The sequence below is a fragment of the Caenorhabditis remanei genome, chromosome III, assembly GCF_010183535.1.
Source record: "Caenorhabditis remanei strain PX506 chromosome III, whole genome shotgun sequence".
NCBI lineage: Eukaryota > Metazoa > Nematoda > Chromadorea > Rhabditida > Rhabditidae > Caenorhabditis > Caenorhabditis remanei.
This window is the reverse complement of record NC_071330.1, coordinates 9,273,646-9,293,590: the sequence shown is the minus strand read 5'-3', so window position 1 is coordinate 9,293,590 and position 19,945 is coordinate 9,273,646. Positions and strand designations below refer to the sequence as shown.

The following is a 19,945-nucleotide window of genomic DNA, read 5'->3' as shown; positions in this document are numbered from 1 at the left end:
AAGTTAGAGGTTTTTTGAAACTTAATTGGCTTATGGGTTAAACGATTCCCGGAAACAGAAAATGGGAATGTTGAAAAGATGAAAATGAGAAGAGAGAACGAACAGATGAACAAGTTAAAAATTCAGAAATGAATCAGGGCTGAAATCAAACTTAAAACGTCTGGATTAGGAACCAAAAGTTGATGCGTTGGGCCGTGATAAGAGTATCAGTGATCTGATTTTTCAGAGTTTCATCTCCTTAGAGATCTGCAACACAATTTTCAGCCAACTCAACCAACTCTTAATTTTCTTCTTCACTTACAGATCTCTCTTCTGAAAACTCCTGAATCTACAGTATAGATATTTGAAACCAAACATAAACTCTTTTTTCATCAAATTACTCTTACGTCATCCGGAACACATCGGATTGCGCAACGAGAGTGTCGCAATTTAAATGGGACAATCTCCGTTATTGCGTATACTTTTTAAAAGGATTTTTTAAGTTCCCACGCAAGGCTTCAGAATGAAAAACGAATGAGTTCACTTGACAAACATGGAAATAGTTTGTTTGAGCTCCTTGTTCGGAGGGGAAATTGGCAAAAGTAATAGTTGAAAGCAAAGAATGAGTATTTAGAAAAGAAGAAATGAAATACAGGTGAGGGAAAAAGTTGATCATCGATTTTCAAATATACTGTTCGATTCCTTCTTCCAACCACAACTTCGTCATGACGTGCCTGTAAATAGGAGAAGAGTAAGCATGTTTTCCATAAATAAGAGAAGAAGAAGACGGGGGTCAGATGATGTGATCATGGAATAGTAGAAGATGTAGATGAAGATCAGCTGAAGGTGTTGGTCAAGAAGGTCACGTCATCAAAGAAGTTTGAATTCAGGCATCAAAATGTATCTGGAACATCATGTTTTCAGCATAAAATTACTGTGCTGATTATTTTTAGATTTTTGAAAACTAGTTTCAGGTTAGAACAAACAGATTCTATACATGTACTTCTGAATCATCATTGGCTAGTTAATCTTCAAATCAGTCATCCTAGATTCGTGGAGAGCTTTTTGTAGATCTTGAGTTGAATTTGACATTTCTTCCAACATTTTAGGTCGTCCCGGCGTTCGACAAGAAGTGTTCCTGTTTTCAAAAAACTCTGAAAATTCGGTACTTCCGACCTTCTCTCTCCTTCGATTTTAAACACAATAGGCTCAGTGAAGACGACCAGTCACTACAGTAATTGAAGGACGTTTCCCGAAAAGTTAGTGAAGCGCACGCTCGTCTTCTCCTTTTTTCTTTTTCTTCTAAAATTGGAATACATCATTGAAAATGAAGATGGCGCAGAAAAGAAGAGGACAGTGGCAGCTTGACCTTCGGCTTTTGTCCATCTTCGCAACCTTATTTGCCGCCAGGGGGCGCTAAGAATGGAATTTTGAAATTTGAAAATCAGGCAGTTGAATTGATGAGATCGACCTTCAAATGCTTTTCAATACTTTGTTCATTTGAACATTAACGAACGAGGGAACTGATGGAGCAACTTTATATCCAGATCTGAAATATGTATCCTTCCAGCCGAGCAACACATTTCATAAGTAGTGTTTGAAAACGTGATGACTGATGTCTTGAATCTGTTCATTTTTTGTGGGGAAGCAAACGGTAGAAAGAGAAGAGTATTGAAGGCGTGCGCTTCTCTTTTGTCATTCATTTTTCAAGCCCGGTTTTCAATTTTCCGTCGTCAACTACTCTTCGGGTAATGTGTCCCGAAAAAGTGTTTTGAAAAAAGAGAGACTAAGAGAAGAAGGGCAACCTGTATTTGTCTCATGTGATGTTTTTTATTCTGTTTTCTGTATTTTTTCGAATTTTATTTGAATTCAATTGATGACGACATGGACGGCGGCAGCTTCAATTCCTCAATTCAAAATCACTTCAGAATTCATTAAAGAAGAAGAAAAGGGGTTTCCTGAATTCGATTGTAGAACAGAATGACCACTGCAAAGTTCATTTTTTCTGCGATTTTACAGCGTTTGAATTCCACTGACGGAGACGCAGAAGAAGGCGTTGGAAGGCGAGAAAAGAAGAAAAGAAGAAGTTGAATTGAAATTGAATGGGATTACAACGAGAAGAGACAGCGACTTATGGTCAAGAGACAGTAACATCAAGAATCAAGCTACAAAATAAAACGTTCTTCTGAATTTCAGATCAAAAGTTGAAGAACAGGAACTGGGGAAATATAACAACTTGAGTATAAAATAGTATTAGAGTGGTTGCTGTATTGTAAGAAGTCTAAAATATCATACCACTGGGTGCATTTTCGTATGCTCTAATGAGATTAGAAGACATGAAACCTTTCCAAATAACGAAGGAGTTCCGTAGTACATTGTACAGTACAACAAACGTTAACTGAAACGTCTATGTCGTATGAACGTGCGTGCCAGAAGAAGTAGGTTCGTCAGGTGATTTTCTCTTGATGTATATTCTTTGAAATTTGAAATTTCAGTCACCCCGAAAAAACGGTAGAAAACGGTCCACTTGAAGAGCCATTATTCAGAGATGAACACTAATTGGGTTCACTATTCAAAACTCCAAAAACTGACTAAAGAAAATCTTGATTGGAAAGTATTCGATGATCCATGGCCATTTCAAGTACGCCAAGACAGCCTTGGGGGTTTGTCAGTTGATTGCTCCATCGATAAGTATTGCACGAAAAAAAGTTGCTGGAATGATTTCTTCCAAATAATAAAGATCAAACGCGACACTAGAGAACTTCTTTCTGAAATCGAAGTCTGCGAATCTTCTTTATTTTCAGAATCCTTCAACTGATATTAGAAAATCGCTTTCAGGTGTCAATCTATATAACTGTGACAGATAGTTCATTCTATCAAAACATCCGTCATGGAGCCATTTTCTTTGGGTTCCGGGTGTTATTTGACAGTTTTCGGTAGTGCTGTTGAGAATATCGAAAATATCAAATGGGTTATATGAGGTGAGAGATTCCATCTTAAAAATCTGCTTGATTTTATTTGTTCAGCACAGAAATTGATGATATTTCTCATGAAATCGTTCTTTGTTCATCTCGTACAACAGCTATTTCATTGCAACAACTAGTTATGAGCAACTTAAAATCAGAGAAGAAACTCGAAAATTGAGTTTTTGTGAATAGTTATTTTGGAGGTGATCTCGTATTCTTGACTGCTGAAAATTCAGCTAAAAGTTATGTTTATTTACAGTAAGTTTGCGGTTCCAACCAATTCTCATCTGCATCTAAAGTTGATTTCAGACCTATTGTCAAAGCTTTCGTTCTGTGCAGTATTGGTTCCCAATCCGGACGAACCAGGATCAGTTGCAGATCGAATCAGAGGAATTCAGTGTTCTCCTAGTGTGTCTGGATTCCCAAATCTTCATGGAAGACGGTTTTTGAATTTAAATTCAATGTTAGTTTCACCCAAATTCTGAAATTAGTTTCAAAGTCCCCATTATGCATTACAAAAGGAGTCCAGAAGAATATGACAAAGGCACCGTAGTCAAGAACCTTCCAATCATTCCTATTCCGTTTTGAATCCTTCTGTAAGCATTATTTTGAACTAATAAATGTTATTTTTCAAGTTGTGTAGCTTTAAATTTGAGAAAATTCTTAATCGGAAATTCTACTTCCTTGGCATGTTAAATGCTTTTTTACATTGTCACTTTCCTTTTTTAATCTTTCTTTCAGATTATGTGATAACGACATTGAGTCCATTGATTCAAATATTTTCTTATTTTTATGTCCTGTTGTATTCCTTGTCAGAACTATACTTCTCTGTACTTTTTTGATTACAAAACATTACTTCAAAGTCTTTTATTCGAAGCTTATCATCTTTATCAGCGTCTACGTATTTTATTTTTTGCCCAGTTTTCATTCAACTTTTCTCCTATCACTTTTTTAAATCGGAAATTGAAAACTAAAAAAGTGTATTTTTCTAAAAAAGGAAACTCTGTCCAGGAACAGAAATCGTAATCTCGGAATCAGGATTTTAAAACATGAACTGTTTTCATTCGAGCTCCTTTGAAAATATGCATTTTCCATATCAAATTAAATTTCTTATTTTGATTGTCATTGACAAAAGTAACTGAAAACAAAAAGAGAGTTCTACGTTTCGTTTGATTGATATCATCAAATACTAAACCCTCACAAACATTTATGGCTCTTTCTCTTATCATTTAAAAGCCTCTTGGTCTGTGTGTGGTCACTCACAGTCTGAATGTTTGTGCTATCAAACTCATACTGTTCTCATTCAATCTTTAACATATTATCTTCTTTTTTACTGACAATATTTGAAATTTGATGCCGACCGTCCAAAACTTCTTCTAATTGTCTCAATTTCCCAGTTGGAATCTCGAAACAACCATCTTCACTCAAACATTTTCTAAAGTTTTTCAGAATGCGTATCCAGAAAGTGGATGATGTGTTTGAACTTGATTCATATCAATTGGTTGTATTGGCTTTCAATGAATTTTTAATATTTACAATGCTATCCAATGTGGTACTTTTTGAGATCCAGGTTTCAATACTACAACTTATATCCATATTTACAGGTATTCAATATGTTTGGTGCCGCAGCTCCTCGTGTTCCTGGTTGCGATGATGTAATATATAATGCAACGAGTCCATTTCAACAATGTGAACAGTATGATTTACATCTGGATTGTCAAAAACCACTGATGAAATATGAATTCAAATCAGTTGCTGTAGAATTTGAAGAACTTTGTAATCGTCATGAGCAGGATTCGTACATGGATTCAGTTACAAAGTTGTTCGGAGTCAACAACAGAGTGAGATTCTCAACAACATCTCAGATGATTGGAATTATGATTGGATCAGCTGTCGCTGGTCAACTATCTGATTTGTATGGAAGAAAAAAGGTTTGAGAAAACTCTATTTGAAATCAGCAATCATTATTTTTCAATTAAAAGTTTTCAGATAACTCTGTTGTTTCTTTGCCTTATGCTGTTCTTCTCCACGGTTTCCAGTTTTTCCACAACAATTGAAATATTCATTATTTTCCGATTTTTCATCGGAATTTGTTGTGGAGGTTTGACGACGTGAGTTGTTTGATAAAATTGAAACAATTCTTAACTCTATAGAGTTGGATGTATCTTTGTTGTGGAAAATCTTCCATCAGCCCATCGACTTTGGATGAGTACTGTAGTCACATGGGCTCCAAACTACATGCTTTTTGCTTTGTTTGCTTATATAACTGGAGAATGGAGATATCTGGCAAGAATGTCGAATGTCATGACTATCGTTGCTATTTTTCTCTGTGCAGTGTGAGTTTTTTTATTGGAGAAAAGGCTGTAAGAAGTATTCAAATTTTTATAGTTTACTCCCCGAAAGTCCGAAATATTTAATTCAAGCTAGAAAAAGGAAGGACGCAGTTGAAAGTATAAAGTATATAAACAAGTTCAAGAAGATAAGAAATCAGGTTAATCAAGAGAAAATTAGAAAAATAAAGAAAGGAAACAATCATTTCAGTTAACCGATGACGAGATTGAATCAGTTGTTCACAATGCAATCGAATCAGATGCTAAATCACGAGCGAAAGCGAAAAAATACAGTTTTATTCATCTGTATATTCATCCAAAAATTACTATTCAAACTCTCGTTGCATCGATTTCAATGTAAGAATTTCTTTTTAAACTTGCTGGTTTTCCGGAAAACACAACTTGAAGGGACATTTCCGTTTCTCTTGTCACAAATTAAAATTTATAGGTTTTCTGTGAGCTATGTGACATACGGACTTTTGTTCAATTATGATGTACTCACTGGATCAATTTACATGAATGCAGCTGTTTCTGGTCTTCTTCGTTATGTTGTTGGAGCAGTTGTTGCAGTTTTAGATCACTTCGGAGGCCAACATGTTGGAAGAAAACGAATGCATTTTATTACAGTTTCTTTCATTATGTGTTGCATGTTTGGAATATTTTATATCTATTTCAATGGTGAGAAATTAAAAAGAAATAAAACGAAAAAAGAGAATTGAAGATATGGTTCTGGAATACAAAAGTTGGATTCGAGCACTGACTCTTCTTGCTTTTGGAACCACTGGATGTCTCTTCCTTCAACTTTTACTCATTACTGCTGAAATGTTTCCAACTGGAATTCGTAATATTGCATCAGCACATATCAATGTTTGTGGTCGACTTGGTAATGTTTTTGGACCAATGGTTTTCAGTTATGTAAGATATTAATTGTTCAAGTTTCAATTTCAAAGATATTTTTCAGAAACTTGGTTTTGCTGGATCAGGTTACTTAATACTGGGAATCATATGCCTTCTTGACGTTATTATTTTCCATATCTTCATTCCTGAAACTAAAAATCAACCACTTCCGCAAGGAATGCCATCGAAAAAGAAGGAGAGAAAAGACGCAGAAGCACAGAAAACACTTGTGACAATATCAGAAGAAGCAGAACTATGAATACTCATATTGTACATTTTGAAATGGAAAGTAAAGTATTTGTAAAAATGGAATCAAGTTTGTGACAGATCGTGATCAATTTGAATTAAAACATTTATAGTCAACCACTTCCACAATAGTTAATAGATATCAACCACTTCCACAATAGTTAATAGATATCAACCATAAAGTAGAAATCTTCACTGGTCTCGAATAATTTTTTCAATAATCTTCAAAACATCTGAAAGATGTTCAGGATCTTGTAGCATAGAATAATGATCCCCCGGAATTTTGAAATTCTTTGAATTCTTCGAGTATTTTGACCATCCCAAATCACTTCCGTCAACTGATAAAACATTAATCTTTCTACTGTTTGTGTCAATTTCTGGTTGGTAGTTCTTCAATATTTGAAGATTTTTCCATGAAGATTCTGCCATTCGATTTGCTGTTCCCTTATCTACTTCATAGTTTTTCAAGTTCTCCATCATGTCCTGAAAAATAAATAAATCAAGGTCAAATAGTATATAGCTCACGGATTCATGCTTCGAGTAGTCTAATTTCTCTATTCGGTTCCAAAATGTTCCAGAATCCAATAGAATTACTATAATATCGTATTCTTTTTCAAACTGGTTAGAGGTGGCAAATGCGAATGTTCCAGCAGAAGAAGCACCAATAAAAACATATGAAGATATACGATCGATTACTGTAAAAAATTCTAAATTTGGATATCATGAACACCTATTCACCTTTTTCTTCTATTTGTGTTTTATATTGGCTTGCCACTTCTTGTACACTATTTCCTAATACTTCTTCCAAGAGTATAATATTTTCTATATCTTCTTTCGAATTTTTCAGCTGTCCAATCATCTTCAGATAGGCGGTGCATCCCCCATACAATCCTGGGAAGAAGACCACTGTTCTCCTCTTCTTTTTTTCTAGAAAATCTTTTTTGTTTCTGATAATTTGAAGCATCTCGTCAAATTTCAAATTCTCTAGAATCTCTGGGACAGAGAGGTGTACTTTTAGTTTAGTCTCAATCAGATGACGCAATCGAATTAGAAGAAGAGAATGGCCGCCGACTAAAAAGAAATGATCAGATGAGGAAGGTTTTGAACAATTCAGAAGAGACATCCAGATGGAAGACAACTCAGTTTCAAGTGGGCATGTTTCTGATATGTTAGGTACATGAGAGTCTAAAAATTGATTTCAGTACTTGATAACTCAATTGAAAACTTACTTTTAACAATTTCCATCAACTTTTTCTTATCTATTTTAGAATTGTTTGTCAACGGAAACTCTTTTATTCCATTGAATGTGGATGGTACTTTCTGCGGTTCAAGAAGTTGTTCACAACGCTTCCGAACGACTTCTGAACTGGAAACTATTGCGTTTCCAGTATAAAACACATGGATTTGTTGAGATTCCTGTTCGAAAATTGCTTTGCAAGCGATAACATCCGGATGGCATTCAATTGTTCTTTCAATTTCCGATAACTCGATTCGATATCCACGTACTTTCACCTGAAACAGCATAATTGAAGAGACATTTCGATAAACCATCCAACTCACTTGAGAATCAGTTCTTCCTATGAATTGAACTCCAGAATTCGGTGTTATTCTGCATTTATCTCCACTAGAATACCAACTTATTTCGTCAATTATTTTCAAATATTCTGATGGTTGACGATTCAAATAACCTCTCATTATTCCTTTTCCAGATATCAACAATTCTCCTTGATCTCCAGATTCTTTTATCGTGATTCTCCCTTTCGTATTGATAGCAGGATACCCAATGCAACATCCGAAATCTCCGTGTTTCATTTGTTTTGCAATTGCAAACGCCGTCGTTTCGGTTGGTCCATAGTTCTGAATCACTCGGATCCCAGTTTTTAAAGCAGAATTCAGAAGATCTTGTGGAAGGCGCTCCCCTCCAACAATCCAATATGGAAGACTCTTGATTCGTTCAATTTCAAATGATTGAACTAGACTAGGGAATAAGAGACAGTGAGTAATTCCGACGTTTTCAACCAAGTTTCCGAATTCAAACGGATCAAAATTAGGTGATCCATAAATCAGAGAGGCTTGAGAAGAAATTGCCATAGACACCTCCAAAACTGAGTTATCGAATACAAAATTCGTGAATTGAAATATCCTACTTGAACTTGAAACTCGCATAGTAATTGTAGAAGAAACGCATAAATTAGAGAGAGAATCAGCCCCAATTGCTACAGATTTCGGATTTCCTGTAGTTCCAGATGTTGATATTATATAGGAGAGACAGAATGGAGTGGAAATAGAATAACGACGTTGACGATTGGAGACTAATTTTGAATCTGAAAAAAGTCAATGTTCATTTGTAAACGAATTATAAACTACCTGTCAAAACATTTGATTCTTTGAAACAAAATACAGAATCTCTCATAATTTCCCTTTTTCTTTTTTGTGGATATACTTCGTCTATTGGTAAATAAGCAGCTCCAGCAAATTGAACAGCCAAACATTTGATCGTAGTTTCAATTGATTTTGATCCAATAACAGCAATAACATCATCCGATCGAATTGGAATTCCTCTACACACAAGGAAATCGCGGGATAGTTTTTGAGAAATTCGAAGAATGTTTTGATATGCTTGACAGTAAGATAAGGATTCAGAATTCACTGATGACGTGGCAAATGTAGATGTGACATTCGAATTGAAAATCTTCTCATAAAGTTCAGGAATCGGAAAACTAGGAACGTCTTTCCTAGCACCATAAAGAGTATTTTCACCGGATTGAACTATTTTCTCATTTCGTTGAGCTTTTCTCACAACTGCGAAGTCTTTTTTCAATTTATTCAACATCCGAATAATCTCGTTCTCACTGATTTTGTTCGATCTCATTGTTATGCGATATGTTTGATTAGCCATGAGATCCACATCAATTTCAACTGGAAAATGTAATTTCAACGGGACTAAATTTAATAGAATTTCATCATCCGACTCATCATACTCCAGATCATAACGACAGTTCACATAAACATCCGCTATCGACAAATTTGTTCCAGAAATCCGACGGACTTCTCTCATTAGTTCTGAATAAGGCATATTGTTATTAAGGATTGATGGAAGTTTGGATAGATGATCCGTATTGATTACTAGATTATTCAGGAAGTATCCACATAAACTTGATGTTTTCTCATTTCGATTCAGAACGGGAAACGCTATATTGAAGTTTCGTCCTTGAGAAGTGAATGAAGATGATAACATTTTCAAGAGTAAAGAGAACGGAGTGTCCCCAGGTTTTCCATTTATTAGTCGATCAGAGATGAGTTGTTTCGGAATATCAATGAAAACTTTGACAGGATCCATTCTCTCTCCTTTCCCAATGTTTAATCCTTCCAGTCCATTCACCAATGTTTTCAAATAATCATTATCAATTTTGTTACTTCGAATCCCTTGCTCCAGACTACAGTAATCCAGATAAGTAAACTTCAATCGTTTCGCCATTTTTTTCGAGTCATCGAAGAATGATTTCATTGTTGAATTTGTCAATTGGGTTGATTTGGCATCACTTATCAGATGATGAAGATGTAAAAATGCAATATGTTTTTGAGATGAAGTGACAAAACTTGCTTTGAGAAGACAGTGTCCACTCAATACATCAATCGGTTCTTCACAAAGTTCTCGAATTGTCTGATGAAGTTTCTCTTCATTTTGAACACTTTCCACGTGGCATCTTATAAATGATTCGGTCATTGAAACAACTTCTTGATAAGGTTCTCCGGTTTCTGGATCCATTTTGAATATCGTTCGGAAAATGTTTTGTTCTTGAATAGTCATCAGAAGTGATAGATGGATTTCAGAAGGTGATACTGTAGAAGGAAATGGTTGAATGAATGGTAGTTGATATTCAAGTGAAGCAGAAGTTAATTGAGCGAGATAAAACATTTGTTCTTGTTGACGAGACAGTGGAAACTTGAATGTCTCCGTTTCCTTTAAAAAACTTTGTGTTCCTTCTGAACTCAGCGCCCGTGGAAAACTTTTCTCCGTTACTTTTGGTACTGTTTTGTCCATAATCGTGGCAACTGGATCTCTATTTACTTTCAATGAATTTACAGCTTTTTCAAATTGTTTTGGAGTTCTAAACTCAAAAATAAGCTTCAATGGAACATCAATTCCAATCAAATCACTGAGATAATCAATCAACTTCATTGCAGTCAATGAATGGCCTCCAGAATGAAAGAAGTCAGTATTTTCTGAGACTTTTGATTTTAGAAACAATTGAAACACTTCCACAAAGTTGACTCTTTCATGATGTTCCGCCCGCCGACATCCCAGTAAATGCAATATTTCATTTCTCAAGTTTTCCGCGGTTTCTTGAGATATATGATCGTTGTCAAACTCTATTCGTGCCAAGTTTTCAGTTTCCGAAACAGTCAAAAGCATTGGAAATTGGCATACTCCATTGTTTTCTCGATTGTTCCCAATACTTTTGTGGGAATTAAATGCAAAATCAGCGAAATTTCCAACTCCAGAAGATCCGCGAGTCAGAACTTCATTCAATGGGACATTCGAATTCTCTGCCAATTCAAAAAATCGTTCACAGAATTGGTGCAAATCTTGTTCCGGATAATACATTAGAGGTAATGTGTTGCCAAACATTGATACCGTATTCCAATTGTTTTCTGTCCGATTCACAAATGTTGTTGCAATTGGAAAACTTGTCGAGATTTGAAAAACTTTGCAGATGGCCATACAGTAAGCGTGAGAAATTTTGAATGCAACCGGAATAGCTTCCAGGTTATTTTCGAAACTCAGGTTGAACTCAATTCTGGAGCTTTCTGAACCGATCAAAAAACTAGGAAACATTGACTTCCACGACTGCAGATCGATGAAAAGGTGTCTTGGAATCTGATTCATTTCGCAACAAAATACGTTTTGAAACAATATTTCATTGTTTCCATTTTTCAAAGTTTGTTTCATCTGTTCTTCTAGAATCTGTAAACTTCTTCCATCAAATATTATATGATGTATCAAAATGAAAAGCCTCGTTTCATTCTCGCCACTCCATATTCTTGTTACAAATGGGTCAATATAAGAATGACTGTTGCGGTGGGAATCGAGTTGAGTTCTGTAGAAGCATTCAGTTCCAGATAAAAGAATGAATCGATATTCTCCTTGAATTCTTTGAAGTTTACTACGAAGCATTCGATTTCCCATAATTATGGTGTTAATACACTGAAGTAACACACAATGCGACACCGGGACACTCGGAAGTTCAATTGAGAATTGAGAACAAAATGAATTGTTTGAATTTGATTTTGAAAAGCTCATTCTGGACAGAAATAATATTCGTTGCTGAATATGGTTCAAGTTGATATAGTGATTTGGAATATGTTTCTCTTTGATGACAGTTTTTGATTCTAATACTTCTTTGGCATCTTCTGAACTCTGAGGAGTTTCTAATACCCAATCGACTATTTTTCGAATCGTTTTCAACTTGAAAAACATTTTAACCGGTATCTCTATTTCTGCTGATCTCATTTTTTGCATAGTGAGCATCACTGAAATAGAATCGATTCCATCCGAAAATATGTTGTCATCTATTGATTTGATTGTACCATTGGAGTAGTGTTGAAGCCACTTTTTCAGCAAATCGTGTAACTTTCCAGTACGATCATCATTTCGATTCAAGATAATATTTCCTATTTCTTTCCGTTCCCTCACAATCTCACAACTGTTTTCACTGTTCATGACCATATTTGCAAGTTGCTTCTTATCAATTTTCCCAGTTCTGTAAATTTGAATTTTTTACTTTTCGAAAACTGCAACAAAAACCTACCTGGTCAGTGGAAAAGAACTCAAAGGGATCAACTGACTTGGCATTTTATATGAAAGCAATTGTTTTTCTAAATAGTCGATAAATTTTGATAATTGATCCTGATCGTTATTTGAAGATTTCAGTTTATAGAATAAAATAATTTTCTGATTTCCAATTGCGATACATGAACAATATTCCAGAAGTTTCGAAGATAGAGCAGTACATTCAATCTGAAATTATTAAAGATACAAAAATAGAAAGGTTTGTATCATAAACCCACCTCGAATAAATCCACACGATGACCACGTATTTTAACTTGCAAATCTTTTCTTCCGATGAAAATAATATCTCCATTTTTCAGTTTTCTAACTTCATCCCCAGTATTAAATTGATCCAATACACATTTCGTTACATCGAAATATCCTCTCATTAGTCCGATTCCTTTCAGAACTAACTGACCACGAATGCAATTTTCACTTGAATTGTTCGACCCAGAAAAACTGTTTACTTCAATTCGAATGTTGTCATACGGATCTCCAATCATCTTAATTTCTTCGGAATTATAAATGTTCAATGGACGAATTTTCTTCCTCGTTGAATAAACAGTTTGTTCAGTGAGACCAAATTCTTGCCAAACGTTCAGTTCTTTGTTATTTTGATGTATTAATTTTAAGAACTGAGACGCTATTGGTTCGCCCCCATACTGTAATGTTTCCAGATTATTCAAACATTTCAGATCAGGAAGTCTTGATATAAATGCAGGCATCAAATAGACATTTGAACATTCAAGAAGCTCAGATGACGTAGGAATTGAATCACGAGATAGAAGAAGACGTGCTCCATTTGTAAATGTTTTCACGATGTCAGCAAAGAATATATCAAATGAGGGATCAACTACTTGCCCAATAATATCTCTTGATGATAATTGAAATGATGTTGTATATTGTCGGGCAAGATTAGAATGTCCTTCGAATGAAGTTCCAACTAATTTCGGTGTTCCAGTACTACCCGATGTTGATGTTACATAAGCAAAATCGAACAGTGCTGTACGATTGAATATTTGCCGGCGTGGAAATTCTTGTTTTATTTTAATTGATTTGAAATTATCTAAATTCCTCAGAATGACTGTTCCTTCCATTTTCAGACCTAGTCCATCGCATGTCTTCTGAATTTGCTCATTGGTTGCATCTCTATGAAGTGGCACAGGATAAAATCCAGATTTCCATGCTCCTAAAGTTGCTAGAATGAGGTCAGGACTCCGTGGAATATTGATCAGAATTGGATACTCGTTCAACAATTGACAGTACATTTTCATGTGATTTTTGAGAAGAAAAGAAGAAAATTCATTCGGATGGACGCTTGAATTCTTCTGAAGATATCGTACATCGCATTTCGAATTGTTCGAAAAAATTATCTGAGATACTGTAGAAGAAGGGAAATCACTACGTTTATAAGGCTTTTTCTCGGTGAAACGGTTCAAAAGGCTTTGTGTTTTTTGATCTTTTGAGACACAACTCATTGAATTGACAATTCGAAACATTTCTTCCAAAATGGAATCAATTGTTTCACTTTTAAAAAGTTCACTTGCATATTCCACTTCGATTTGTAACTGGCCATTTCCGAACTGTCTCAAATAGAAAGTCATGGGATACTTTGCTATTCTCTTACGTTCCTTTTCTTGAGAGTCTTCTGAATCTTGAACTATTTCCACAATCATTGTTTCATCTTCAAATCGAACTCTTCTTTCACTTTTTGAAATCACTTCCGATGTCAGATGAGTTTCCACAATGTCACTGACAACGAACACTTTAAACAAACTTCCTTCGGTACCCAATAATTTCACGAGAGATTCGTAGGGGATGTCACCATGACTTCTTGTTTCTCTCAGTGTTTTTTGACAGTTTTTCAATTGATTTGTCAATTGATTTGTTGAAAAATTCAGTGAAATATATAAAAGGACATTTGTAAAGCATCCAATTGTTTCGAAGTACGGGAAAGTTCTCTGATCAACAGCAAATCCAATTAAAAATGGAGCAGAAACCCCGAAAACGCGATGGAGAGATATTTCCAGAATTCCAAAGAATAGTTCGAAGCGAGAAAAAGAAAACTGGTGACAGAAATCATCAAATTTTCTCTGAAGACGAGTTGGGAATGATTTATAAATATAAGAAGACGTAGAGAAATCAGATAATCCTGGGAAATCACTAGGAAGTTTTTCCAGTTCGATTTGTTCAAGATTCAAGTATTTTTTCCAATATTTTAGACATTCAGTGGAAGTTGTGGAGTTTGATCTACAGTAATCCCGATACTGCAGAGGAGATTTTGGTCGATTGCTTCTTCGAGATGATAACATTTCTTTGAACTGCCGATAGAATATTTGCAACGATCTACCGTCAATAGAAATGTGATTGAAGGTAATGTGAAGATATTGATGAGATCTCAAACAACATTGAATTGCTGTTACGACATTCAGGTTGTGACAATAAGAAATGTCTCGTTCTTCATATTTTATCATAACGAAACATTCAGTTCCAGACAGAATAAATTGAAAGTCTTCTTCATATTGAGTACGAAGAATGGAATGAATCATTATAAGACTATTCAAAATTTCAGTTACTCGATCATGCTGAAAAATCGAAAAGTGAAGTAGAACAGATTCATCAAATTGGGAAACAGTTGTGGGGTTGAGGTATTCTTTTTCGAATTCCCGGATAAAAAGTATTCGTTTCTGTTGAGAAGACAATGGGATTCTGAACTTGGAATGATTCTCATGAAAATAAATTGTTTCTTTCTCAATATCTGGAACTTTGGAATTATTAGATACAAAAGTAGTTACTGACGGAAGTATTCCATTTCTCGTGATTTCTTTTCTTTTCATATCCAAAAACTCCGCCACTTGAGATAATGTTTTAAACGGAATGAGGTAGGGAGGCTTCAATTGACAATTTTTTAATTCCTGAGAGTTCGCAATGTGGAATTCCAACTCGGCCAATCTCAAAGAATCTACACCGAGATAAGGTAACGGAGTGAATGAGACGTCATCAGTTAGAGGCTTCAGAAGATTCATTTTATTCTGAAGAATTGTAATCAGAAAGTTGAGAGTGAGTGATAGACCAGACGCATTTGGAATGTCACTTGTCTCTTCAGATTCCTTCTCCGATTCTTCCGAGTTTTCGTCTTCCGTCGAATACTTTATTCTCAACATTTTCTCAGTCAAAAACAGTTCTTCTTTCTCTTCAATTTCCCAATTTCTTCTTGATTCATTTTCAGGAATCTCTACAAATCCGAACAAGGAACCGAATGAATTGAATATTTCTACTCGAATATCCTTTGTTTTCTCATCTAACTTCACACAAATTCGAACTTTTCCAAAATGAACAAATGGAATACATAATACTTTGATTCTCTTAATTTCTTTCTTCACTTTCAGTTCTTCCAACATTAAGAGAATCCCTTCGAACAGAACACTTCTCGACGTTTGATATTCTTTTTCCAGATTCACATGAAGATAAATCTCATTTTTCTCCTTTTGACACAACTTAATTTCGGACGGAGAACAATAAAAAATGTCTTGAAATGATGGATTCAGAGGGATTTCATAATTTCGTATTTCAACATGAGAAACATACTGATCAGATGCTTTTGGAAGAATCAATCGAGCATTTATGGCGGAAACTTCTGGTGGAATGTCAGATGTTTTCATTGGAGATGATTCTGAAAATACGAAAATTGAGTTTCTAGATGTTTTTTCGAATCAGCACACCTATTCCAAATATTCCAAACATCATTTCGTCGGTTTCAGTCATTCTTTTTTGCTTCACAGCTTTACAGTTTTCAAATGTTGCCACACAAATTCCTTCCTTGGTTCGTATTTCTGTTTCGTCCTCGCTGTAAATTTGACGAAAAATTTTCAATCGAAATCTCAATTATTTTTGCTTTTCATATATTTTTTAAAGTAAATTTTAAATCAAAAAGATATCCACCAGGAGCAGGATTCGAACCTGCGCAGGGTCGACGCCCATCGAGTGAACACTCGTGCCTTTCCCCACTCGGCCACCCGGGTGAATATTCTGAATTATTGGTTTCACACCTTTAATATGCAGAATAGGCGTGAATTGTCTTTCTTAGATCAAATCGGATTCGGTGAATGCGATTTTTTTCCTTATACGCGCCATCGGAAGCGCGCTTCGAAGCGGAAAGTGAATAAAGGTTGGTAAAAACTTTTTTATTCACAAAACGTTTGTCAGTTTTTCTTTAGTCGAGTTTCCAAAATGAAAAATCTTACCTTTTTTCAACACTTTCGGAATGTCCAAATTTTAAATCACTGACGTATATATTTAGGGAATCGGCGAATCTTTTCTGCTCATAAACTCTGCAAACTTCTGGAAGAACTTCACAGAAAAACGATTCATTTTTCGAGTTCATTTACAGATTTTCGATGGAAGCTCTAGTAGAAAATAGTGTTTTGCAGTAAATATTGACTTGACATAGTCGAAATTGGTTCTCATAATCGAAATTGTCTCGTCGTAATTGGCTCTCGTTATTGTATACTTCTCAACTACTAGAAATTATCTAATTGGCTACAATCTTAAAGAAGAAAATGTTAAAATTTATTGTTGTTCACTTTTCAATTTTCACCACAAACACCTTAAATTTAAACTCGTAAATGCATTAGAGGGGACATAAATAAGGATATTTTTAGATGAGAATTTATGATTTTAATGACAAAGCACTATAAACGAATTAAAACAGATATTGAGGATAGGATGAAGTTTACTGTCGGAACCGTTTGAAAAGTGGATGTCTCTCTGTGATTGCCTTTGCTTTTGCATGATATTGTGCTCCTTGACCTCCGGACATTGAAGCCATTGTTGCTTCACGACGAGCGATGCGAATAGTTCCATCTGCGAGCTCCTCCTAGAAATATGTGAATAGAAACCAGTTCAATTTTTGTTTCTATTACCTTGATGTCTTCCTCCTCTGCATCAGCATCTGACGTTGCCAAGACTTGAGAGAGTAACTGAAGCTGAGATTCTTTAGTCGCCAGTTTCAGATCCTCTGACTCCATTCCAGGTAACTTGTTGACTACCTTGTAAGCATATCCTTGATTGACCAAGAACCGTTGTCTTTTTCTGGAATAGCCCATTTCTACAGTATCCTGAGATACAAGAGAATAGAAGAAAGCGTTGAATTGATCAGTTGAATGTTTTTTCGCTCGAAGAATTCTACCAAGACGTTGCGCTTCTTGTCTTCTAGATCCTCCATGTGCTGAAATCTGGATCAACACATTCGCTTCTGGCAAATCGAAAGAAGTATCAGCAACTTTGGATACGAAAATTGTGTTGACACGAGGATTATATTGGAAATTTTGTAGAATTTTCATCCGCTCGTTTTGTGAAGTTTCTCCGTATAAGAATGGCTTTTGCATTTCGATAGCATAACGTTTCAAAGCAAATACATTATCGGAGAAAACAATGATTTTGTCATTTCTGCGTTCATGAAATTTGATGAGAAATTGGCAGATTCGGAACTTGTTTGGGTTCATAACTGCAAGCAACAACTTTCTCGCGATTTGAGATCTGAAATATATATTTAAATTGAGTGGATATCGAATGAAAAAACCTCAGGTAATAGGAATAGAAAGCTGAAGTCATCGGGCACCACACTTCGGCACATTGCACTTTTGCAATATGTCCAGCTTTCTGCAACTCCATCCAATTTGCTTCGTAGATCTTCGGACCGATCAAAAAGTTCAAATCAGTAATCTTGTCATCCTCACGAACAAGAGTAGCAGTTAGACCTAGCTTACAATGAGCCTGCACAATAGTAAGCACACGCCGGAACATTTTTGCTGGAATTGTATGTACTTCATCAAGCAAAAGAAGTCCCCATTCTTGCTTTTCGATGAATTTCATAGCTTCTTCAGCTTGCAGTGTACGCCGTCCAGAGTACGCAACCATGGAATATGTACTGATGCACACAACAGGCTGAAAGTAAGCTTTGAGAATATATGCGAAACGAACCAATTTACCTTGGTGGCATCTGCTCCTGATGGTGCTGGATCTTTTGCTTCTCTTGTGAATCGAACAAGTTGCTTATCCTGAATTGTACTCCATAATTTGAATTGGGCTCTCCATTGTTCGACAGACACGTTTGAATTGGCAAGTACGAGACATCTTTTATTTACTGTGGTAACTGCAGTAACTCCAACCAAAGTCTTTCCTGCACCACACGGCAAAACAATGACTCCACTACGAGCACGACTGTTTCCGAACATTTTACGAAGAGATTTCTCTTGATATGGACGAAGAGTGGTCGACGGCTTCAAATCGATTCCAAGATTTGGGTTCATCGTATCATTTCTGAAGTCATATTCTGCAAGGAGAGGATATTCTAACTCAATGCATCTTCGCTGAACAGTCTCGATTGTTTCCTGTTTGATTTCAAAAGTAAGAAGTTGGAGGTTTCGGATTTCTGCGTCTTCTTCATCGTCGCCATCAATCTTGCCGTAGAACTCATCGATGTCAGCAGGTACCTAAAAATAAAGTGTAACTCGAAGTATTATATTGATAAATTTTTTACATTTCCATCTGCAGCGTCTCCTCCGTCTTTTTCCGATATATCTTTTTCATTTCCATGGGAAAACTTAATTTTCTCTTGAGCTGGTTCATTAGTCTGCTGTGCCGGTTGAACTCGATCATCAAGAATACATGACTGAATTACTGTATCTTTCAGCAGCTTCTGCATGACGTCCGAATGGCGAGATTCGACAAAATATCTATTGTGTTTGAGCACCAATTTTACTTTTCCATAACTGACTGTACACATTTGAATGAATGTGATAACTCCTTTCGGTAATTGACTTTTGCTCAATCTTTCCAGGTATTCGATGATGTCTTTTGTTTGAAGACCAACTGATACAGCGGCATAAAGAGAATAAGCAGTCAACTGATATTCATGAATGTGTTGAGGACGGCAAACAGGCTGAAATAAAGGACGAAATGTTGCTTCAGAAAAAATGTCATGTTTCTTACCTCAGAAATAGCAATCAGAAAATCTCTTGCATGCTTGTAAACTGGACTAAACGATTCAAGAAAAATATGTCCGTCAGGAGCCACCCACAGTGGACGTGCTGTGAAATCTCCCTAAAATAACCTTGAATATTTATTTTATATTTAATTCTGTTGCGGGAAGAAGAACGGCAGAAACGTGATTTGGGGGCTATTGGAGCATAACCCTTTTTCGGCTTTAACGTTCATCCCGTACTTTTAATGGCATATCCTTTCGATAGTCCTTTGCCCCAAACTCATCTACCATAACCGAAGATGTGTTATCTGCATTTAAGTTGTGAGAAGCAGCTTTTGGAACTAAAAAATCAAAATTGTTGTTTAAGTAGCTAATTTTTTCCATGTCTCACCAGCAGCTGCAGTATCCTTATCAGAACCGCCAGCGCCAGAAGATGATGGTGCTTCGTCTGATTTGAATGTGTCCCATTTTCCACGCCTTTTTCGGTCTTTTGTTGCCATTACGCTGAAGTTAGCAACAATTGCTAGCAAGTTTTCAACGAAGACGAATAAAATCGAAACGGTGAAAAATGTACGCAGGCGCCGTATTTGACGACAGTGTGCAAACACAGCAACAAAATGAACCAGTTTCGGCTTTATGAATTTTCAAACAACACAAAAATTAAGAAAGATCGATGCTAAATAAGTATGAGGTGAAGTATTCTTCTGAT

At 35.7% G+C, this 19,945-nt stretch overlaps 2 protein-coding genes across 2 annotated transcripts; one reads left to right on the top strand and one right to left on the bottom strand.

Annotated features, from left to right (window-relative positions):
• Positions 1-4,395: 4,395 nt before the first annotated feature.
• On the top strand, positions 4,396-6,431 carry GCK72_010236 (uncharacterized protein; the record flags this gene model as incomplete). The annotated part of the gene is made up of 9 exons (XM_003104086.2): positions 4,396-4,497; positions 4,550-4,876; positions 4,935-5,056; positions 5,099-5,281; positions 5,334-5,436; positions 5,487-5,632; positions 5,724-5,953; positions 5,997-6,190; positions 6,237-6,431. The coding sequence occupies 9 exons, from the start codon at positions 4,396-4,398 to the stop codon at positions 6,429-6,431; spliced, it is 1,602 nt and encodes a 533-aa protein (XP_003104134.2).
• A 179-nt stretch (positions 6,432-6,610) lies between these two features.
• GCK72_010235 (uncharacterized protein) lies at positions 6,611-19,736 on the bottom strand (the record flags this gene model as incomplete). The annotated part of the gene is made up of 18 exons (XM_053727757.1): positions 6,611-6,901; positions 6,944-7,113; positions 7,157-7,603; positions 7,648-7,930; positions 7,979-8,742; positions 8,786-11,230; positions 12,011-12,183; positions 12,232-12,440; positions 12,491-15,924; positions 15,974-16,098; positions 16,988-17,127; positions 17,174-17,789; positions 17,833-18,197; positions 18,242-18,745; positions 18,793-19,194; positions 19,245-19,355; positions 19,477-19,577; positions 19,628-19,736. 18 exons carry the CDS (start codon positions 19,734-19,736, stop codon positions 6,611-6,613), a joined length of 10,689 nt encoding a protein of 3,562 aa, XP_053587334.1.
• Between the last annotated feature and the right edge of the window lie 209 nt (positions 19,737-19,945).